Below are 24,726 nucleotides of genomic sequence, written 5' to 3' on the forward strand. Positions count from 1 at the left end.
TCCCACTTTGTTTGAGGCTATCTTTGACGCAATCCTTGTATCGCTTTTTTTGGATGTCCCTGGTTCTGGTGGCCATGTGCAAGAACTCCATAAGGGAGCTGTCTTGCCACAAGGGAGCTGTCCATACCGTTTATGTGGAATGTGCTCTCGGAATCAAGACCGTGATTACCTTCTGTCCACTTAACGTGTACATTTTTTTTCAGGTACACTCCAGTAGGCCGTTCATTCTTCACACCTTCAGAGGGGTGTTCCAACCCATTGGGAGGGGGCAGGGAAGTCTGGTTTGGATTTCATCAGTCAGTCAGACCTTCATTATGGAAAATGATGCTTAATATTGATGGTAGGTTTCCGAGGTTAGCATCTTGTACTAATTTATTTCTTTTGGTTCGAGAAATACGGTTGCCGTTGGTGCTTTTTTACTTTGGAGACAGAAATATGCCTTTAGTAAATATATGTGGCACTAGGGTGTAGCTGGTAGAGCTACACCCTATACGCCTCATAGTGCCAGAGATCCGGGTTTGAACCAGACCTCAGGTGCTATCTGTGTGGAGTTTGCACATTCTCCCTGTGACCACATGGGTTTCATCTACGTGCCCGGGTTTCCTCCCACATATCAAAGCTGTTGTAGGTTAATTGGCCTCAGTAAATTGCCCCATATATGTAGAATGTGAATGCAAAAGTGGGGTAACATAAAACTAGCGTGAACGGGTGATCGATCGATGGTCAGCGTGGACTTGGTGAGCCCAAGGGCCTGTTTTCATGGTGTATACTTCAATCAATCAACGTGTCACAAAATTGCCCCATTTCAGGGTACCATAATGTTTGGGACACATGGCTTCACAGGCGTTTGTAATAGCTCAGGTGTGTTTAATTGCCCCCTTAGTGCAGGTATAAGATAGCTCTCAGCCCCTTGTCTTTCCTCCAGTCTTTCTATCACCGTTAGAAACATTTACTGCTGTTTATCAACATGAGGACCAAAGTTGTGCCAATGAAAGTCAAAGAAGCCATTATGACACTGAGAAACAAGAATAAAACTGTTAGAGACATCAGCCAAACCTTATGCTTACCAAAATCAACAGTTTGGATCATCATTAAAAAGAAAGAGGGCACTGGTGAGCTTACTAATCGCAAGGGACTGGCAGGCAAAGGAAGTCCTCCACAGCTGATGACAGAATAATTCTCTCTATAATAAAGAAAAATCCCCAAACACCTGTCCGACAGATCAGAAACACTCTTCAGGAGTCAGGTGTGGATTTGTCATTGACCACTGTCTGCAGAAGACTTCATGAACAGAAATACAGAGGCTGCACTGCAAGATGCAAACAACTGGCTAGCCGCAAAAATAGGATGGCAGGTTTACAGTTTGCCAAGAAGTACTTAAAAGAGCAACCATTGTTCTGGAAAAAGGTCTTGTGGACAGATGAGACGAAGATTAACTTGTATCAGTGTGATGGCAAGAGCAAAGTATGGAGGCGAGAAGGAACTGCTCAAGATCCAAAGCATACCACCTCATCTGTGAAACACGGTGGTGGGGGTGTTATGGCCTGGGCATGTATGGCTGCTGAAGGTACTGGCTCATTTATCTTCATTGATGATACAACTGCTGATGGTAGCATCATAATGAATTCTGAAGTGGATAGACACATCTTATCTGCTCAAGTTCAAACAAATGCCTCAAAGCTCATTGGGCGGCAGTTCATTCTACAGCAAGACAATGATTCCAAACATACTGCTAAAGCAATAAAGGAGTTTTTCAAAGCCAAAATATGGTCAATTCTTGAGTGGCCAAGTCAATCGCCCGATCTGAACTCAATTGAGCATGCCTTTTATATGCTGAAGAGAAAACTGAAGGGGATTAGCCCCCAAAACAAGCATATGCTAAAGATGGCTGCAATACAGGCCTGGCAGAGCATCACCAGAGAAGGCACCCAGCAACTGGTGATGTCCATGAATCACAGACTTCAAGCAGTCATTGTATGCAAAGGATGTGCAACAGAATACTACACAAGACTACTTTCATTTACATGACATTGTTGTGTTCCAAACATTATGGTGCCCTGAAATGGAGGGACTATCCATAAACGCTGTTGTAATTTCTACATGGGTGAAACCAAAACTTATAAAAAATGTCCTTTATTCTGACAATGTGTACTTTAACCACGTGATTTTTTTTTCTATTACAAATCTCAAATTGTGGAGTACAGAGGTAAATAAGTAAATGATGGGTCGTTGTCCCAAACATTATGAAGGGCGTTGTATAACCTTTGGTAAATTTATGACATTCTCTTCATAACTTACTTTGCAATCTTGCCTTTATCATCACAATTCAGTAGTTATATCCCAGCTAATTAAATAAGTTATAAAATAAATTGAGGCCCCAGTGCCAATCACTGTGGCAGTCTGTGTTATACATTTCCAAATAAAAAAAATAATTAATGTCTGCATTTTCCTTTTTGCCTGTCAATCTTTTTTCCAAACCAATGTATTCCTTCTGGGATCATGGATTTTTTATTTTCCACAGTAATGTGACAAGGCTCCTTATCAAATTTTTGGTAGAAATTGACATAAGGTGCATCCACATGCTCTCCTTTATGCACAGCACATGTTACAAATTTAATGAACTTCAATAATTTGGTCAATCGGGATTTACTTTGCACAAAACCAGATTGTCTTTGTCTGATTACATTGAATTTTTAAGACCCAGTGGATGATATCTATTTTTACCTCGGTATTTGTCAGTCCATTGCACCAACAATTTGCTTAGTACCATAACCACTGAGTAACCCCTTCCTTCAATTCCCAGTTTACAGAAATATCTGAGATGTAACATGTAATTTTGAAGGCTGGTGCAAAATCTGGGTTTGTCATCTGCTTTGAAATTGCTTTCCATTATTATTTCCTACAATCACTGTTTAAATGAGTGTTAAGAAACAAAACTGCAAATGCTGGTTTATACCAAAGATATAGACTGCTGGAGGAACTCAGAGGGTTGGGCAGCATTAACTTTTATATTAACTTTTTTTCAAGATTCAAGAGATTTTATTGTCATGTGTCCCAGATAGGACAATGGAATTCTTGCTTTGCTTCAGCACAACAGAGTATAGTAGGCATGAATAAAGAACAGATCAGTGTGTCCACATACCATTATATAAATATATACACACATAAATAAATAAACAGATGAAGTGCAAATAAACAGTTAATGGTCTATTAATGTTCAGAGTTTTGTTTGAGTTGAGTTTAATAGCCTGATGGCTGTGGAGAAGTAGCTATTTTTGTACCTTCTACCTGAAAGTAGCGGTGAGATGAGTGTGGGTCCTCGATGATGCTGCCAGCCTTTTTAAGGCAGCGACTGCGATAAACACTGCGATAGATCCCCTTGATGGTAGGGAGGTCAGAGCCGATGATGGACTGGGCAGTGTTTACTACTTTTTGAAGTCTTTTCCTCTCCTGGGCGCTCAAGTTGCCGAACCAAGCCACGATGCAACCAGGTCAGCATGCTCTCTACTGTGCACCTGTAGAAGTTAGAGAGAGTCCTCCTTGACATACCGACTCTCTGTGATCTTCTCAGGAAGTAGAGGTGCTGATGTGCTTTCTCTATAAATGCATCAGTGTTCTATTCAGGAATAGTCCGTTGTCACCTGAATAGTCTATTCTCACCTGCAGTTAATTTTCCATTTTAATTTTCCTGCTTGATATGAACTCTTTCTTTGTCTTTTACATGAGTGTCTGGAGATCCTGTGCACAATTGAGTAATTTTACTGGTTATAACCATTTGCCAATCTTATTCCTTAAAAATTAAGCCAGACCCAAAGTGCTAAATCTATCTTTACTGAAGCTTAGTTCTAAATGCATGGAAACAGTTTCAAGCAGCTGTTATTGTGCCCCTGTTTATGGTGGAAGGAATGTACTGTAGTGCGTGGGTCTCAGAATGAGGCAAGTAGTCCGCAGTTTGAGAAGCACTATACTTTATTTCCTCCCGGTTCAGGGGAAGACGAAACCAGGGGAAGATGGCACCCAAACCCTGCCTTTTATACCCTCCGGCTAAGGACCGCCTCCGGACTGCACCACTCCTGTGCCGAGGGGTTCGGCAGTATAATGGGACGACCCTTAGGAGCCGCCACAGGACCCCCCCCCCCCAGAACCAGAGGCACAAAACGCACCGGCGGGCGCACGACCCGGCCGGCCCGCGTGCGGAAGTCAGCAGATCCCGGGGCTTGCGGGGGCGTAGGTGGAGGGACAGGTCGAGGGACCGGCGGGAGGACAGGTGGAGTGACAGGTGGAGGGAGTCGTGAGGGGGGACGCCCTCGGGGCCGAGGTTGAGCAACCAGCACCGGCTGGTCAATGTCCAGGTGCGCCGGCTTCAAACGGTCAATCGACACGGCCTCCGGCCGGCCCCCCATGTCCAGGACAAAAGTCGACTGCCCATGTTCCAGCACCCGGAACGGGCCCTCGTACGGCCTCTGAAGTGGCGTCCGGTGGGCATCACGGCGCAGGAAGACGTATGGGCAGACCGTGAGGGCCATTGGCACGTGTGGTCGAAATGTCCCATGGCGGGATGTCGGGACGGGTGCGAGCCTGCCAACTCGCTCGCGAAGGCGTTGAAGGGCGGAGGAGGGCGTTTCCTGATGCTCCGGCGCCGACGGCACGAACTCCCCGGGCACTGTGAGTGTTGACCCGTACACCAGCTCCGCCGATGATGAGGCCAAGTCCTCTTTGGGAGCGGTCCGGATGCCCAGCATGACCCACGGCAACTCGTCCATCCAGTCCGGGCCGGTGAGCCGTGCCTTCAATGCCGCCTTCAGCTGCCGGTGGAACCTCTCCACCAGACCGTTAGCCTGCGGGTGGTAAGCCGTGGTGTGGTGCAGCTGCACCCCCAGCAAGCGAGCCATGGCTGACCACAGCTCGGAGGTGAACTGTGGCCCCCGGTCGGAGGAGATGTGCGCCGGCACCCCGAAGCGAGCAATCCAGTGCGCGGACAACGCACGAGCACACGTAGCCGATGAGGTGTCAGCCAACGGAATGGCCTCCGGCCACCGCGTGAAGCGGTCCACCATGGTCAAAAGGTGGGTGATGCCCCGGGACGGTGGAAGGGGCCCCACAATGTCCACGTGGAGATGGTCGAACCGCCGGTGAGGTAGACCGAACTCCTGGAGAGGTGCGCGGACATGGCGCTGGATCTTTGCCGTCTGGCACGGGATGCAGGTGCGAGCCCAATGGGCAACTTGCTTGCGCAGACCGTGCCACATGAAGCGAGCTGCCACCAGTGCCGTTGTCGCCCGGATTGATGGGTGAGCCAGTCCGTGGATGACCTCGAACACTCTCCGGCGCCAGGTGGCAGGGACGATGGGGCGCGGCTGACCGGACGACACATCGCACAGGATTGTCATACCCCCAGGACCGAGAGGGACATCCTCAAGACGGAGGCCGGAGATGGCAGTCCGGTAGGTGGGCACCTCGTTGTCCGTGAGCTGTGCCGCCGCCAGAGCAGAATAGTCCAATCCGGGCGCCACCTCGAACACGGCATTTATAGCAGGGCGGGACAATGCGTCGGCCACCCGGTTCTCTTTCCCCTTGACGTAGCGGATGGCTGTGGTGTACTCGGAGATGTAAGCCAACTGCCGCTGCTGACGTGCGGACCAGGGGTCGGAAACCTTCTGCAGGGCGAAAGTGAGCGGCTTATGGTCGGTGTAGGCGGTGAACGGGCGGCCCTCCAGGAAGTAACGAAAATGGCGCACAGCCAGGTACAGAGCCAGGAGCTCACGATCGAACGCACTGTACTTGGTCTGCGCGCGGTTGAGGTGCCGACTGAAGAAGGCCAGAGGCCGCCAAACTCCGCCCGTCAGCTGCTCCAGCACAGCACCAACTGCCGACTCCGAGGCATCCACAGTGAGAGCAGTCGGGGCATCTTCCCGCGGGTGCACCAGCAGCACGGCCCGAGCAAGGGCCTCCTTCGCGCCGTCGAAAGCTGCCTCCGCCTCGTGGGTCCACTCAACGCTCTTCTGCTGCCCACCCGCCAGAAGTTGATACAGGGGCCGCATGATGTGGGCCGCGGATGGCACGAAACGATGGTAGAATGCCACCATGCCGACAAATTCCTGCAGGCCGCGCACCGTGCGTGGGCGGGGAAACCGACGGACTGCGTCAACCCTGTCAGGTAGGGGAACTGCGCCTAGCGCAGTCACGCGGTGGCCGAGAAAGTCAATTTCGTTGACCCCAAAACGGCACTTGTCCAGGTTGATGGCCAAACCATGCTCGCTGAGCCGCTGACAGAGCTGTCGAAGGTGTTCCTGCTGCGAGCGGCTGGCCACCAGGATGTCGTCCAGGTACACGAACACGAATTCGAGGTCCCGACAAACCCCGTCCATGAGGCGCTGAAAGGCCTGTGCAGCGTTCTTGAGGCCGAACGGCATCCGAGTAAACTCGTAAAGCCCGAATGGCGTGATGATAGCCGTCTTGGGTACGTCATCCGGGTGAACCGGGATCTGGTTATAACCCCGCACCAGATCCACTTTAGAAAAAAATGTGGCCCCAGCCAAATGGGCCGTGAAGTCCTGGATGTGGGGTACGGGGTATCGATCCGCTGTTGTTGCAGCGTTCAGCCGTCGGTAATCCCCACAAGGTCGCCAGCCCCCGCTTGACTTAGGGACCATGTGGAGTGGGGACGCCCAAGGGCTGCTCGAAGGGCGGACGATCCCCAAGGCCTCCATCGTGCGGAATTCCCGCCGTGCCAGACGCAGTTTATCTGGTGGCAGTCGTCGTGCTCGTGCATGGAGGGGTGGGCCGGTAGTCGGGATATAATGTACAACTCCGTGGCTGGGGGTTGCTGAATGAAACTGCGGAGTGAGAATGTCTGGGAACGCAGCCAAGATTCGTGCGTATCGGGAGTCCACGGACGCCAGTGGCCGCCCCACCGATTGACCCAAGCGCAATGTGATCGGCTCCATTGTAGTGGCGTTGACCAAACGCTGACGCCCGACGTCCACCATAAGGGAATGCGTCCGGAGAAAATCGGCCCCGAGCAATGGTTGGGAGACGTCGGCAACGGTAAAGTTCCATGAAAAATGGCAGGAGCCGAGCACGATGGGAACCATGCGCAGTCCATATGTGCGGATGGGGCTGCCGTTCGCCGCGGTGAGGACGGGCCCCTGCTTACCGGAACGAATGTCGGCCAGCGAAGGGGGCAGGACGCTGAGCTCCGCACCTGTATCCACGAGGAAGCGAGTCCTGGAGCGCCGATCCCAAGCGAAAAGGCGGTGAATTTGGCCGGCCACCGCGGGGACTATTGGCAGCCGGCCCAGGCGTTTCCCGGGAACGTGCATGGCTGGCGGCATTGTCGTGCTGCAGCACCCCAGCGCTGATGGAAATAGCACCAGCTCCTTGTGTTCGTGCTATTTTGAGCTTGCCTGCCCCTGCTGGTGGAGCCTGCAGCTTGCTGGCGCTGGACTGCAGGTGCAGTACCCCTCACTGCCGCTGGGGGTAATCGAGCGGGCCGTCGGGCTGGAGCTGTCACTCCTTCCACAGCTCCCCCGCCCCACCGGAGGAAATCGGGAGCTGCTGGGCTGACGTCATCGGTGTGCCTGCCGACAGCCAGCGCGTTGACGTCATCCCGGCGCGTCGACCTCAGCGCGACCTCGTCTCTGCTGACGCCCAGCGCGCTGACGTCATCAGGGCGCGCCATCCACATGGCGTCGGCGCGCCTCCCGAGGGCCCGAAGATCAGCAAACGAGGCGTCGGTGAGTTGCAATCGAATGTAGGCCGGCAGCAGATGCAGGTAAGTATATTCAAACAACAGGCATGGCGTGTGCCCGTCTAATAACGCCACCATTTCCTTTAGGAGGGTAGATGGCCGCCGGTCGCCCAGGCCCCCCATATGCAGGATCCTACCTGCCCGCTCCATCCTACTTAGTCCATAAATTTGGAGCAGGAGCTGTTTCAGGCCGAGGTATTTGTCATTGTCCGGGGGGGCTGCGAAGAAGTCCGATACTTCTTCCACCGCATCCTGGTCGAGGGCTCCCACCAGGTAATAGAAGCGGGTGGCATCGACCGTGATGCCCCGCAGGTTGAACTGGGCCTCCGCCTGCTGGAACCAGATGAGCGGCCGTGTGGTCCAGAAGCTGGGCAGTTTTACGGAGACCGCGTCCAGAGACAGGGTCGGGCTGGCGTGTGAGGAGGTAGGGCTTTGTTCTGTCTCCATCATGATGCCAATGGAGCGTCGGGGGTCACCAATGTAGTGCGTGGGTCTCAGAATGAGGCAAGTAGTCCGCAGTTTGAGAAGCACTATACTTTATTTCCTCCCGGTTCAGGGGAAGACGAAACCAGGGGAAGATGGCACCCAAACCCTGCCTTTTTTACCCTCCGGCTAAGGACCGCCTCCGGACTGCACCACTCCTGTGCCGAGGGGTTCGGCAGTATAATGGGACGACCCTTAGGAGCCGCCACAGTACCAAGATTCAAGATTCAATTTATTTGTCATTTGGACCCCTTGAGGTCCAAACGAAATGACGTTTCTGCAGCCATACATTACAAACAAATATGTCACAGTTTTAATTTATAATGAATACAGTTTTAACAATTCAGTAAAGTTTAAAAATTGCTACTATGGAAACATATATTGTCCAGACATAATTGGCAGTTTGCCCACCACTATTTGAGCTTATACATGTTGAGCTCCCTACTTACAGATTTATCGAGTGCTTGTTTGTTGCCCATACTTTGGCTTACCTGATATTGCAATCTGTCTTCTTGGTTCTAATCATTGTTTCCTTGCTGTTGAAATCCATTATTTCTGACTAAGATTACGGGTCCAATACTTTCAGTGATATGTACTTCAAGCATGCATTTGTTTTTGGTGAGAGAAAACTCAACCTTTTTTAGACTTTTTAATGTTCAGATTATTACATACTTATTTCCTGCACCTGATTGTTACCTTTTAACTAATGATTGAGAGATCCTGAAGCTCATAAGGGAATAACTGTTTACCGTATGGCCCGGCAATGAAGACGCTAAAATGTACCGGTGTCTTGGAGGCCGAAGGTTAGATTGTTAGTCAAAAAAGATAGACTGCGGAACTGCAGCTAGACCTGGGCCTCGCAGGTGACTAGGCTCACAGGAGACCTGGGAACTGAAGCTAGTCCTGGGCCTCGCAGGTGACCAGGGAAATGCAGCTAGTCCCGGGGCAGGAAACCTGGGCGCTACAGCCAGTCCTGGGGCAGGCAACCTGGGCGCTACAACTGGTCCCGGGGCAGGCAACCTGGGCACTACAGCTGGTCCCGGGGCAGGCAACCTGGGCGCTACAGCTGGTCCCGGGGCAGGCAACCTGGGCACTACAGCTGGTCCCGGGGCAGGCAACCTGGGCGCTACAGCTGGTCCCGGGGCAGGCAACCTGGGCGCTACAACTGGTCCCGGGGCAGGCAACCTGGGCGCTACAGCTGGTCCCGGGGCAGGCAACCTGGGCGCTACAGCTGGTCCCGGGGCAGGCAACCTGGGCGCTACAGCTGGTCCCGGGGCAGGCAACCTGGGCGCTACAGCTGGTCCCGGGGCAGGCAACCTGGGCGCTACAGCTGGGCGCTACAGCTGGTCCCGGGGAACGCAGGCAACCTGGGCACTACAGCTGGTCCCGGGGAACGCAGGCAACCTGGACGCTACAGCTGGTCCCGGGGCAGGCGACAGCTGGTCCCGGGGCGGAAACCTGGGCGCTACAGCTGGTCCCGGTGACGCGAGGGATCTGGGAACTGCAGCCAGCCTTTTTTTCAAAATTTAGCAACTCAAAATGGGGGTGCGTCTTTGACGCAGGTGCGTCTTCATTGCCGGGAAATACGGTAATTGCTTTCTGTTCCAATAGCTAATTAATTAGAGCACAGTATTTAAGTTAAAAATGAGAGTGAATGTTACTATCTGAAGAAATTCTCTTTGTTTTTAGTATCTGCTACAGCATTTTACAAGGCTCAGCCGGTGATTGAATTCATGTGTGAAGTTTTGGATTTTAAAAATATTGAAGAACAGCAGAAGCCATTAACTGATTCTCAGAGAGTAAAATTCACAAAGGAGATAAAAGGTAATTGTGAAAACAAAATACAGAATTAAACATTGGAATCTAACGGTCTGTTCAGATTTTCTTCCTTAATTTTTTTTGCACAATATTAAATATGAATGAATGAATGAATGAGTTAATTTTTCAATTTGGGGATATAGTTATGTGACTATCAAGAAACTCCAGAGGTTAAAGCCCAATTAGCAGCTTGGAAACTCCTGCAACAAAATTAACAATATTCAGTAATTTATGAATCTTTACAAGAAGAAATGATGGTGAGAGCTCAAGATTGTTTTACAAACTGTGTTATTCTGTAATACTGCTCACACTTAATCAACCTGGTCATATATGATTACTCGCTTGACTTCAGCTACACAGGTGCCAAGGCAAGTGTGAATGGAGCATAAGTAGCATAGCCCAGGTTCCAAAGTTAAATAAATATATTATTTTGACTCTACTACTGAAAATTAAAAATTGCACTGTTACTGATCGATTCCTAAATAGCAGAAACTTGAGTGAGTGAGTTTATTTCACAAATACCTTTTGAACTGGAATAATAAGATGGTACTGCACAGAGAGATGTTCTGTCCCGTTAGCTTATGCCAGTTTATTGGTAAAGGTCACCAGTTCATGCTGCCTCCTGTTATTTTTCCTTCCATTGTCCATAACTTTTTGCACAGAGATTGACAAATGCCTGGATGTACTTTTAGACAGCAGTGGAAACAAAAGTCACCAGCACATTTAACGCGTCTAAATGAGCATTTAAATTGCCTTTGCACCGAAGCCTATGGGCCAAATGGTGCTGTCTGGAATTGATATGGGTGGGTCTCTGAAACACATGTAGAGTAGAAAGAAGGTGCATGGTCTGCTTGCCTTCATCGGGTCGGGTCATTGAATACAAGAATTGGAAATATATATTCAGCTTTATAGGACTTTGTTTTGGCAGCATTTGGAGTTTTGTGCACAGTTCTTATCGCCCCATCACAAGAACGTTGTGGAGGCTTTGGAGAGAGCGCAGAAGAGATTTACCAGGATGCTGCTTGGATTAGATGGTATTAGTTAGAAGGAGAGGTTGGACAAACGGATTGTTTTCTCTGGAGCATGGGAAGTTGTGGGAAGACTTGATGAAAGGCATAGATAGGGGAGAAAGTCATAACCTTTCTTCCAGCATGGAAACATCATTGACTGGAGGGTATAGCTTTAAGGGTAGGGGGAGAAATATCTTTGCCTAGAATGGTAGGTGCCTGGAATTCATTGCCAGGGTAGTGGTGGAAGCATTTACAACAGCTGCATTTAAGAAGCTTTTTGATAGGCACATGTATATGCAGACAAAGGAGGGATCAAGATTATATGCAGATAGAGGAGATTAGTTTAACCTTTCATCATTTTTGGCTGAGTACTGTTTTATGTTCTCTGTACCTTCCAGGTGGCTTGTATATGGTGGACTGAATGGCGTATTTCCATTTTATATAATTCTATCACAATTTCCAGGTCCCCTTAGAGTTACTATTGAGTCTGCTTTCGTTGTACTTTAGCATTCCAGAGTAAAGTGTCACAATTTTTTGAAAATATTTTTTCATTATGTTTGATTCTTGCCAAGCAACTTAATTATTCTGCCACTGTAAGTAATTTATCTAAAATTACTGCATTAAAGTTGTTCACTAGATTGAACAAATCTGTCCGATATTCTCTTAAATGTGTTGGGTCTAAAGGGCTCTTGTGAGAATACATGGAGCATGTGTGTGAGACTGTTGTAATCTAAGATATGGAAATAGCTATCGGTGGGTTTTGTTTTGGGTCTTACAGGAGTAGAGAAGAATTCATTGCTCACTCATCAGTACGGAAGAATGGAAAGTTACGGTAGACTATTTCCAGATAACCTTTTATGACACTTAAATATGCGATGGCCTCATGGTCAACAATGTTGTTTTGGAAAACTGTGTTATCTGAGAATCAGCAATTGACCTATTAATCCATTTTCACATTTCCCTGCTGTTCTTTAATCTGCATTCACAATGGGCTCCAATAGCAAACATTTAATTCCTGGCTGAAATACAAATTTGTTTTTGATTTGAAGCTGCAATTTTTGGCACCTTTGAAGTTAACATTTGCGGTCTGATCCAGCTGACCATTTTAACAAAGCACTTTGTCGCACTGTGTTGCAGAGGACAATTTCTTTCTTTGCCCATTCTCCTTTCTTCTGCTTCTCTCCCTTCTCTACCCTTTTCCGCTATCCTAATTACAAAAGCTTGTGTCTTCAAACATTTCCTGGTATCTTTGATTCTTGTCGATCATAGTTCATTACCAAGTTCCTTGATGGTCCCTTGCCATTAGAAACGCTTTAACCTTTACCGAATCAAAAGGGTTCATGACTTGAAACAAATCATGAACCTCTAAAATTTAGTCTTTATCCATTTGTATTTTATATTTTGTCCTTATTTATCAATGCTGAGGACTTTATGAAACAACTCACCAGCTTGGATTTTATTGAGAAATGCAGCAGTTTCACATAGAATCTAAGGAACTCATGCACAAGAACTTCCTGCCATGGTGACTGATAATTTTCCAGATAATCAACCAATACCAAGCTCCTTGTGGAGTGCAAACTTCTTGCAGTATCCTGGTGGTTCTAGTTCGATCTGACTTTGCTTCAGTGGAAAGAAATGGTTGCAATGGGGTGATGTAAATTTCAGATATGTGCTTGTTTTCCCTCAAGGTAAACACATTTGGCAAGGTTTTTTCCTTGTATGTTTGAGGGAATTATTTGTTGTCTCTTTCTACATGCCCTCTTCTCTCTGGAGCACAAACATTTGAATATATCACTGCAAGATGCTGTTCAAATAGACTCTCTAGCAATATTGCCTCACTTGAGTGTGGTCAGGATTTCCTGCTTGCATTTTGGATAAGATGGTGTTGATGTGGAATTGGTTTTCTCAATAAGTGCCTGACAAAGAACCACTTGATACAGATAGTAGTAAAATTGTTATCTCTGGAATCTGAGATCTTGAGAGTTAAGGGCCTGTCCCACTTGGCCGTCATTCGCGCGGCATTTAAGCGACCTGCGAGCATGTGGGTAGAGGGTGGGTAGCGTGGGACGGGCGCATGGAGTGGTGTGGAGTGGCGTGGAGTGTAGACTTTGTCCTGCACAAAACCTTCGCGCGCCACCGGCCTGTCGTGTAACTGACGGCTAAAGTGGGACAGGCCCAAGACCCTGGCGCTGTGCAACGTCTCACCTCCAACAGCAGCAGAAGCAGGCAAACGCTCGCCGAGCTTGGCCTGGGGCTCACACCGCCGTTGCGGATCCAGATCCGCTCCTACTCCCAGAGTGGGCCAAGACGATTGGATATAGACACAAAATGCAGGAGTAACTCAGCGGGACTGGCAGCACTGAAGAAGAGTCGACCTGAAACATCATCCATTCCTTTTTCCAGAGATGCTGCCGTTCCCACTGAGTTACTCCTGCATTTTTTGTCTATCTTCAAATGACGTTACGCACTCCAGATGGCTGTTGCGGGTGCATGATGACGCGTGTCACTACCGGCCTGTCGCGCAAATGACGGCCAAGTGGGACAGGCCCTTTATAGTCAAAAAATGATGTCTGTGCTGACGAAGGTGCTTTCCTGGGCTGATCCCATTTTCCTGCATTTTGCCCATATCCCGATAATTCATTTGTATCCATGAACTTGTCTAAATGTATTTTAAATGCTGTATTTGTACCCACCTCCAAAACATTGGCAGCTCTTTCCATTTCCCCAACAACCACTCAGTGAAGATTTTACCCTTTGGTTTCCCTTTGGTTTATCCTTTCCCTTTTAATCTAGGCCCCTCTAGTTTTAAACCCTCGTACCGTGGGGGGAAAATACTGTGTCTATCTTATACATGCCCCTAATATTGACGAGAAGTATTAATATAAGACCTCGCCCATTTTCTCTAGCTCCACACAAACGGCCACACTGATCCTTCAGGGGACCAATCTCCCAAGTTAGAGTTTTGACAAGTTAAAGCTTGTGGAGAATATTGATAGAAAAATTCAAAATATGTGTAGTTTTGATAGGGAAGATATAGAGACATCTTGCATTGGCCAAAGTTGTAGATTTGTCAAGATAACAGGAAATCCTTTGTAGATAGTAAATTGTGAACGTCAATGCTTGAATGTGTGGAAACAGATTCATTTGTTACTTTAGAAAGAAAATTGGAGAAACACTTACAGACAGACCTATGCAGATAAAGTGTGGATCTCTCACAGTTAAGTAACTCTAAGGAGCTGGCATTGGTATAACAAGTCAAATTCAGTTGTTGATGTACCTTGATATCTGTTGTATTAGTATTTAGTCTGTCACCTGAAAGACTCTTAATTCTCTTTAGGACTTAAGGTGGAGATAACTCATTGTGGACAAATGAAGAGAAAATACAGAGTATGCAATGTTACTAGAAGACCAGCAAGCCATCAAACGTAAGATATTTATGAATGAAGTGCAATGTTGTATTTAAAAAAAAAAAAAAAAAAAAAATCTTCAAGCATAATTTATTCTAGAGGTTGAATTGGCAAATGTGATTTGTTAACCACTTGACTGCAAATATAGAGTAGTATTTGTTAAATTAAATCTCTAATGAATTTTGGATTAATGCAGTTGTATGATATACAATCTTAAGAACTGTGGTTAGACTCATTCCCTATACAGTGCAAAACTAAAATTGATCTTCCATTTCTTCCATCGAACGTGTCCAAAGACAGGCCGCTCGATTTGTTACTAACACCTATGAGGGAGAAGCGAGTGTCACCAAACTTCTGAATTCTCTGGGGTGGAACCCTCTCCAAGACAGACGTGAAGCTCACCGTTTGACCTGTTTTTACAAAATGTTAAATGGTCAGCTCGACATAGACTACAAGACCTACACCAAACCCAAACCAATTAGGAGCAGACGAGGGCATTCAATCCAATTTGTGATCCCAGCTACAAAAAAAGATGTATACAGCAATTTGTTCTTCCCCCGCACAATTAAAGCATGGAATAATCTCCACCCAACTATAGTTACCAAACCAGATGCAACTAAATTTAAAGTAGCTCTTTCTTCCCAATAACCCTTTCTGGCTTAAGCCCTCCCTTCACCACCTCTAGTTTAAATTCCATTTGGAATATTTTGGAGAACCAAGAAACCAAGAACCAAGATCATAACCAATCTCTGGTTGGTGTACCAGACCATCTATGGTTTTGCAGTTGAAGAAAAATCTTTGGTATATTATTCTGAAAACCATTTCTAATTTGAAGATTGTTGTGACTATAAGCATGGTTAATTTGTAATTATCAACTGCTTTTAATTTTAGTTTAAACTTTTTTTTGTGAGGGTTTATCAATTGGTAAAATGTGAACTTTTTACTTTCCTTGAATTTGCATAGATTCCCACTTCAGCAAGAGAATGGGCAGACTGTTGAATGCACAGTAGCACAATATTTCAAGGATAAGCACAAACTAAATCTTCGCTATCCTCATTTACCATGTCTACAAGTCGGACAGGAGCAAAAGCACACCTATCTTCCTCTTGAGGTAAGGTGGCTATGACAATCACAGCTTTTAAGTAAAACTTTGTAATAAAATGTACTGAGATATTTTACACTTAAGGGCCTGTCCCACTAACGTGGCTTTTCAGCGACTATCTTCGCCCTTCAAGCTGGAGGACACTTGCCTGAAAATCCTCGAGCTGGATCGACCGTCAGCGATGAAACCGCGAGCCAGATTGACCATCTGCACACACACACATACACACACACACACACACACACATACACATACACACACACACACACATACACATACATACACACACACATACATACACACACACACACATGCACACACACACGACGGAGGCCAGGGAAAGCGGGGGAGCGCTGTCTGAAATTCACATCCGCGATGAACAGGAAGGTAAAAGACGGCTGGCACAGTTACGGTAAGTCCTTTAGAGAGCGCGGGGGGAGAGGGAGGTGGGGGGAGAAAAGGGGGGAGAAGGAGTGGAGCCACTTTTAAGAAGCCAGATCACTTTTAATAAAGTTTAGCGGGCATGTAACATTACCGGTCGGTTTACTTACCTTTTTTCTCAACGAGCTTTACCTTTGACTACCCTCGATTACCTTTGATTGCTTTTGATTACCTACGAATAGCATGTCGAGCTACCTCGACTAAACCTACGAGTAAAAAAAAACGTTTTTTCCCCATGGCGACCTTTTTTTACTCGCGGGCATTTTTCAGCATGTTGAAAAAAAATGGCGCAACCTGGCTGAGGCCTCGAGTACACGGGGACTACTCGAGCATGAAGGAGAGTTACAAAGACCTCCTAGGGCCTCGTGTCAACCATGCTGCGAGTATGAGTCGAGGGCAAACTCTTCTAAACGCACAAATTAGGTCGCCACAGTGGGACAGACCCTTTAGTGTGATGAATGGATGATCTAAAATTGCAATATGTATTCAAATGTTTCACTTCAACTTTTGTCTCCTTAGTTTTCCTTGTCCTTCTTGTTGGACACTACTTTAGCCATCATCGCCAATTATATTTGCTTTCACAATGTTGTCTGTTCACATGCAATTGGGCATCTTGCAGCCATGACTGTCTATCTGACCTGGCCCCCAGACAGTACTCTTTTGATGCAAATTGTATTGAAAGTAAATAGCGCACCCTTTCGATTCTGTAATGATAATTGCTCCAACTTTAAATTGAGTGTTACAGGGATGGAATTAAATTTGGCACAGTGTAATAAAAATTTTAGGTGTTTGTTTCTGATATAATGAATAGATCAAAGATTTGCCATTTTCACACTCAATATTAATTTTCTATTAGTGGATTTTTATTTCCATTATTGCTGTAAAATTAGTCTTTGACCTGAACTTTTTTCCTGTATATTCTACTTCATCTGTGTAAATTTTCAGCATTTTCTTTCTTTTCAGATTGCCAGCATCTGCAATTTTTCTAATTAACAATGCCGTAAACTTATTTTAATGGCATATTGATACTAATTGCTTTTGTCATAGGTGTGTAATATTGTAGCTGGACAGAGATGTATAAAGAAGCTGACAGACAATCAAACCTCAACTATGATTAGAGCCACTGCCAGATCTGCACCAGACAGACAGGATGAGATCAGCAAACTGGTGAGTAGGTAATTTTATTAAATTTTTTTCTTATTTAATTTTGCTTCTGACTTCAGAATGGCTGAAGCTGTGCAGCACAGTGGCAGTCTGCTGACCTCTCTGTATATCAATTCCTTCATCCCTGGAATCAAATTTGTGAACTGTCTCTGCACTGCCTTCAATGCAAATATATCCTTTAAATAGAGAGACCAAAAATCTACACAAAACTGGAGATGCAATTTTACCAGTGCCTTGTAAAGTTGTATCGAAACTTTGTCACTTTTATAACTGTCTCTTGCAATAAAGGTCAACAACATTCCATTATCTTTTCTAATTGCTGTATCTACATGTTAATGTTGTGAATTGTGTATTCGGATCTCCCCCTCCCCAGGATTCTTGTATTTAGTGACATTTTGTAGTTTCATTCCATTTAAGTAATTTATTCCTTCATAAACACATAAACTAATTTTCCCACATTATGCATATAGAAAACTTTCTTTCTACATTAACTCCATTCTTTCTTGCGTGGTTCACTTTGTTTCCAATTAGATCTGTGATACCTCTGCCTTTTGTCATTTCAATGGTTCCATGGACTCAATTGGTTTATCTTTACCATGAACTATCCCTTCTCGCGCCCGGATGGTCTGAGTGCTCTCTTCTTCAAGAGATCCCCAATAAACTCCCCTCCTGCAATGCGTTTCCTGTTATCACATTGCATAGCTTCTTCAGATGCTTACTATATGTAATGAATCTTGCGCAGTTTCTAGTTAATTCAAACTTTTGTTGCCGATTTCTGCCCTGCTCCACTCATATGATTCATTTCTGATTCTGCTGTTGCCTTTCTGGATCTCTGCCCCCATGTGAGAGGATAGGTTAGTGACTGGCATCAATTACAGGTCTACAGCCATCCATTGCCATATCCACATTATTACCTTTCTCTCCCAGCAAGTAAAGACTTTGCATTCCATTTTCTCAGGTTTTCTGATATTTGCTTTGAGGCCTAAAAAATGGGTGAAATGCAGTTTAATGTGGGAAACGTGAGATCACACACTTCAATAAGAGGAAGATAGATTACCTTCTGAGTGCAAAGAAATTGTAAGCAGGTAAAGTGCAGAGGTGTTCTTATGCATGAATCATAAAAAGTTGGCAGGTGAAGCATGCAGTTATAAGTTCATCAGGCCGTTCGGCCCAACAAGTCTACTCCGCCATTCAATCATGGCTGATCTATCTCCCTCGTAACCCCATAACCTCTCCGGCCCCCGTTACTTATCAAGAGTCTATATCTCTGACTTAAAAATATCCACTGACTTGGCCTCTACAGCCTTTGGTGCCAAATAATTCCACAGATTCGCCACCCTCTGACTAAAGACATTTCTGCTCTACTCCTTCCTAAAAGACCATTTTTTAATTTAGAGGCTATGTCCTCCAGTTCTAGACTCTCCCCCTAATGGAAACATCCTCTCCACATCTACTCTATCCAAGCCTTTCACTAATCTGTATGTTTCAATGAGGTCCCCCCCTCATTCTTCTAAACTCCAGCCCAGTGCCGACAAATGCTCATCATTGGTTAACCTACTCATTCCTGGGATCATTCTTGTAAACCTCCTCTGGACCGTCTCCAGAGCCAGCACATCCTTCCCTAGATATGGTGCCCAAAATTGCTCACAATATTCCAAATGCGGCCTTATAGAGCCTCAAAATTAAATCCCTGTTTTAGTATACAGGCCCTCTTGAAATAAATGCTAGCATTGAGTTTGCTTTCTTTACTACCTATTCGACTTGCAGATTGTTTTTTTGGGAATCCTGCACCAGCACTTCCAAATCCATTTGCACCTCTGATTTCTGGATTCTCACCCTATTTATAAAATAGTCTACGCCTTTATTCCTACTACCAAAATGCATGACTTTACACTATATTCCATTTCCATACTATATGCCACTTCTCTGCCCACTCTGCCAACATGTCCAAGTTCTCCTGCAGAGTCCCAGCTTCCTCTACACTACCTGCCCCTCCACCTATTTTCGTATCATCCGCAAACTTTGCCACAATGCCTTCAATCCCCTCGTCCAAATCATTAATATACAACGTGAAGAGTAGCGGCTCCAGCACCAACCCTTGCGGAACTCCACTCATCATTGTGAAGTGACTTCACTGGTCACTTGCGGAACTCCACCAGCCAACTAGAAAAAGCCCCCTTTATTGCCCCTCTTTGTCTTCTGTTGTCCAACCAACCTATCCATGCTAGTACCTGCCCTTTGATACTGTGGGCTCTCATCTGCCTAAGCAGCCTAATGTGTGGCACATCTAAGGCTTTCTGAAATTCTAGGTAAACAACAACATCTGACTCTCCTTTGTCTGTCCTGCTATTGACTTCAAAGAATTCCAGCAAATTTGTCAAGTAAGACCTCCCCTTCACAAAGTCACTATAGTTCCCATTATTCTGCCTCCCATTATTCTACCTTGTTCCCTTTTTGTGCAGCGGGGTAATATTGGCAATTTTCCAATCATCTGGGACCACTCCTGACTAGTGATTTCTTGAAATATCACTATCAATGCCTCCACAATCTCTAAAGCAGGCACGTGCCGTCAGGGTAGGCAAGGTATGCATTGCCTATCCTGACTAAAATTATAAAATGGTCATTATTTTACATATATGAAATATATATAAAATGGCCATAAATAGTAAAAGCACGGGAGAATTATGCTTCCCTAAGAGATCGATCTCTTAGGGAGGCATAATTCTCCCGTGCCTTTCATCCGCAGTACATTTAAAACGCTACCCGCGTGCCGTAGATGATGCTTCCAGCCATCAGTGGGAACGGTCCGTAAAGGCAGCTGAAATTCTGCCTTTACACCGTGGCCTGCGTGCATGTGCTGCGCTGCGCACTGGCGTGCACACCAGCCCACTGCGAGGCGCACGCGCAAGTTTCTTGCCGGGTTTTTCAAAGATGGATAATGATTACCTGAAGAGTTTCTCGAAGCAAACGTACGAGGAAAAGACCAAAATAATTTAAAATGGCAGACGAACGCCGGAACTTAAAGAACTTCAACAGCGCAAAGGAACAGAAATAGTTAGAAGGTACACAAAAATGCTGGAGAAACTCAGCGGGTGCAGCAGCATCTATGGAGTGAAGGAGATAGGCATAGTTTCGGGCCGAAACCCTTCTTCAGTATGGGTGTTGGTGAGGCCTTGCATGGAACCGTACACAATTTTGGTACCCTTTCCCTGGAAAAGATTCACCAGGCTAATATCTGGGATGATTGGCCTCACTTTCGGTATGTATTCTTTTGAGTTGAGAAGAATGAGGGATGATATCCATCCATCCCTATAATTATAAAACTCTGATCTTGGATATGGATGTGTGTGTATTTATTTGTTTTTGTATTGTCGCATCTTCTCAAAAAAAAAAACGCCTAGCTAACGGTAACATTTTTACATATTCCGGTAGAGATTTACCCCCTGGAGTCCAAAATTGGCTTATCTGAGAATGTCAAGCCTTATTTCTTGAGTTATTAATGAAAATATTCACAAATCCGATAAAACTGAAATCAAAACGCCTGTTTTTCGCTGATGACGTCACAATGGATTTGCCTGGCTGCCGTCTACTCACGCTTGAGTGACGTCACCCCTCCACCCTTCCCTCCTCCCCGTTATTCAAAAGGCGACTGAAGACCAAAGATCGTAGCTGAAGACTGCGGCAGCCCAACCCGTGCTCCTTTGGTTGACGCATGCTTGCGCCTCGGGTTCGGTCCCATCCTCTTTCCCTCTCTCCTCCCCTCACTCCTCCCCCTCTCTCCTCCCCCCCTCTCTCCTCTCTCTCCCCCCCTCTCTCCCCCCCCCTCCCCCCCCTCTCTCCTCCCCCCTCTCCCCCCTCCCTTCCCCCTCCCCCTCCCCACTCTCTTCCCTCCCCTCAACCCCCCCTCCACCCTCCTCCAAACCCCCTCTCCCCTCCACCTTCCTCCAACACCCCCTCTCCCCTCCCAACACCCCCCCCTCTTCCTCCACCTCCCTCCAACCCCCCCTCTCCCCTCCTCCAACCCCTCTCTCCCCTCCTACAACCCCCTTTACCCTCCTCCCTCCCCCCTCGCTCCCCACTCCCCCCTCTCTCTCCCTCCCCTCCTCCTCTCTCTCCCCCACCTCCTCTCTCCCCTCTACTCTCTTCTCCCTCTCCCTCTCCCTCTCCTCTCTCCCCCCCTCCCTTCCCTCTCCCCCTCTCCTCTCTCCCCCTCCCCCCTCTCCCCCTCTGTGTAGGTGTGGGAGGTGGTTAGTGTGAAGCCGCAGCCCCCCCTGAAGATAATTCTCATCTTGTCCTTCTGGTTTACGTTGTTTTTAAATTTGCGCAAAAAACAGTACCCGATAGCGCTATGATTTTTCGCCACCTTACTCGCCATTCTCCTTTGCTGCAAGTTCATCAAGTTTTATTCCGATCGGTGAAATATTACAAAGGTTATTGGTCTGTTACTCGCCAGGACGGCGATGCCCCTTCCGGCACTTGCTGTCAATCACCGGCAGCGAGAATAAAGATGAAGGAGCGGAGTGCGGGCGGGGGCTGTGTGTTTTCGTGGGTGGCGACAGTGGCCACCACGACAAGCCGGGTGCCGATGTGTGTAACCGGGGCAAGGAGCCGCTGAGTGAGTCCGGAGCCGGTGAGTAGGGCCGGGAGCCACTGAGCCCAAACACCCCCCTCCCACAGTGTCTGTTGTGTGCGCAAGCTATACAATGTGTGGATGGACTACGGGGAGCGCAAGAGGAATAAGATGGAGGCTGCGAACATCTCCTAATCCTAACACTTTCTCAATCTTCCAAATAATCATCTTCTCCCCCTTCAAAGCCAATGCTAACCACCGTGTCCTTAAATTCTAGATCTACTTGTGCAGGTTTCCCTTCAGAATTTGTTCTCTCCTGCTCCTTATGCTCCCTAGTATATCCACTCCCCTTTCTCAAGGTATCTGGAGGTCGGTTTACTTGATCATCTCTTTGTTCTATTCCAAGTTTAGAAGCTGCCTCCTGCCAATTCGCCATTCTCACAGCCTCTCTACTCACTTTCTGCTCTTCATAGTATTTTCGGCATAATTCAATCAACTCCTTTGCTGCATCGCTATTACTACCTTGCCAAATAATCTTTTGATATACTTCACTCCCTTCATTGTTCCGACCCCTCCTTTGGGCCCGCAGTTCTTCTTCTAGTTCCTTATTCAGCACTCCTGAAAAGTTCTTTAATCTCTCAGTCTTTTGTGGGAACTCGCTACACATTAACTGCAGCGGGCTCTCGGGATCCTCCATTGTATCTCGTTCGATCTGATTTCCCATTGTTGCCAACAATGGACACAATCTCTCAAACGATTCACACAATATCCCAACAATTCACGGTCCACTCAATCTTCTAGATGTATCAAGCTCCCTCCCAAACAATGGCCAAATGTTCTGCAGTGGGTCAGTAAGTTTCTCACTTAAAACACAATCACACAATCAAAATCTTTCAAACCTGGGTACCTGGCAAGGACTCTCTATCTCTCCTTACCCTCAATGCTTGCCAGACTACTGTTCTTGGATCTCGTTGTGAACCCAACACAAGTGCGCGAATGATCAATTCGTCCTGATCAGCAAAGTGGGGAAAACCGATACAAAAACCGCACCGTGGCGCCGATTACTCCCCTCGCAATCTGGAACGACTTCTCCCCGATTGCAAACTTCTGTCTTGGGCTCCGTTGAGATCCGGGACGAGCCCCCAATGTGATTATGCTCGTACTGCTTAACCCCTTAGTCTAGTTCAGTAAAACACTGAGTCAAGCACTGGACCCCCTCTTTATTCTCACTCACAAACGAACTTCCTATACGATACCTAACCAATACCGTGGGTCCAATCCGTGTCTCTACTCGTCCAACCCCTTCAGCCTCGTGCGAATAGACACTTCCAGTGAACACAGTCCCAAGTGCACTTCCAGAAGATCGACTCCAATCCATGTGGTGTCCCCTCTTTTATACTGTATCGGACCCGTGGCGCGAAAATACATTGGGGGGGGGGGGGGGGGGGGGGCAACCTCTACAAGCCAATCACAAATAAAGATCACATAATACATTTATTGACAGTTCCCTAACCCAATCACAAAGTACCCCCATTACATTGTTTCCACCAAAGTAAAGAAACATTTCCACAGGTAGTATAAACAATTTGAACAAGGCTCCATACTTTGACCAATCACAAGATAACAGCACAAAGACTGCAACGTAATTAACAATACTTTACAACACCCCATTCTATAACCAATCTTAATCATGCATTTGCAACCCTGCTCAGCTCTTTCTGCAAAACCCTCTTGCATATTAACAATAGGGGGGACATCTGGACATCACCTTGTGCTTGACTTTCTCCCTGGGTCCAGACTCTTTGGAGCCATGATACTCATGCATTTGCAGCTTTTCGCAGAAAGAGAACAAGCAGGCTTTGCAAATGCAGAGATCCTCCATTTTGTGACATATTTATTTGGCCAATATTATCACAGCAAGGTCAGTGCAGCAATGCTTCTACTTGTGGGAGAATCTCAAAAAGATGACATAGATTCAAGATAAGGAAACAATAATTTAAAACCAATGTGCCTACAGATTGCTTGAAATATGATATGAATCTCTGGAATCCCTACCCTGCTACATTAAGGTGAAAAGATTAGATGTAATTGAAGTGGAGGTGGACAAACTTTGAAAGATCAAGGATTTGAGAAACAAAGATCTATCACACAGGAGGAGTTAAGGAGTTGGACCAGCATTGATCCTATTGAAAAGGCTTGAGGGGCAGTACAAATGCAGTATTCCTATTTTCTTGTGTTCACCATCCAGGGACCCAAAAAGTCCTTCCAGGTGAAGCAACAATCAATTGCACTTTTTTCAATCTAGTGTACTGCATTTGGTATAATAATGTGGTCTGTTCTACATTGGACCACTTCCACTCAACCCATCGTTACCCTGGGAATGCCTACACTAGGAGGACTGGAGTGTACAAGAAGGTGAGTAACGTCCATCACAGGAGAATTAGGGATAGGCAATGAATGATGGCCCTGCAGCAATGTCCAGTTCCCAGATAAATAAACATTAGTATTGTATTTACACAGCAGTTAAAATGTTTTTATTGATTATCATTTTATTTTAATCCTTTGGCACGTATAATGAATTTCTAACTTTTAGATCTGCAAACATCTGGTTCACTCCTGTCAAATGTACTTTTCCCTTTCAGATGAAAAGTGCTAGTTTTAATGCTGACCCCTATGTTCGGGAATTTGGAATAGGAGTGAGAGATGACATGACAGATGTTCCAGGTCGAGTTCTTCAGGCACCTTCCTTGCTGTATGGTGGTCGGGTACGGACTTCTATATTGTAAAATTAAAATGTCATCCATCAAGTAAATTTAAAATTGAGATGTTAACCTGGAAGTAATATATTTCAGCACAAGTGTGACATGAAAGTACCAGCTTTCATAATAAAATAGCCTTCAGTGACCGTCAAGGCTGTCTTTTCATTGAAGGCTTTTCTTATACTTTCAGCCAATGATTTTAAGTTAAACAAGTAACATGCT

The 24,726-nt window shown here is 46.4% G+C and overlaps 1 protein-coding gene across 1 annotated transcript in view; it reads left to right on the forward strand.

The window, feature by feature from the left end:
* LOC129696225 (protein argonaute-2) overlaps positions 1–24,726 on the forward strand; it is a 79,983-nt gene that overhangs the window by 21,385 nt on the left and 33,872 nt on the right. Inside the window, exons 5-10 of the mRNA XM_055633904.1 lie at positions 204–340; positions 9,923–10,057; positions 14,399–14,486; positions 15,432–15,579; positions 17,059–17,178; positions 24,388–24,510. Of these exons, the coding sequence (XP_055489879.1) occupies positions 204–340; positions 9,923–10,057; positions 14,399–14,486; positions 15,432–15,579; positions 17,059–17,178; positions 24,388–24,510 (751 nt within the window). The remainder of the gene's footprint in view (positions 1–203; positions 341–9,922; positions 10,058–14,398; positions 14,487–15,431; positions 15,580–17,058; positions 17,179–24,387; positions 24,511–24,726) is intronic.

The sequence above is a fragment of the Leucoraja erinacea genome, chromosome 4, assembly GCF_028641065.1.
Source record: "Leucoraja erinacea ecotype New England chromosome 4, Leri_hhj_1, whole genome shotgun sequence".
Taxonomy (NCBI): Eukaryota; Metazoa; Chordata; class Chondrichthyes; order Rajiformes; family Rajidae; genus Leucoraja; species Leucoraja erinaceus.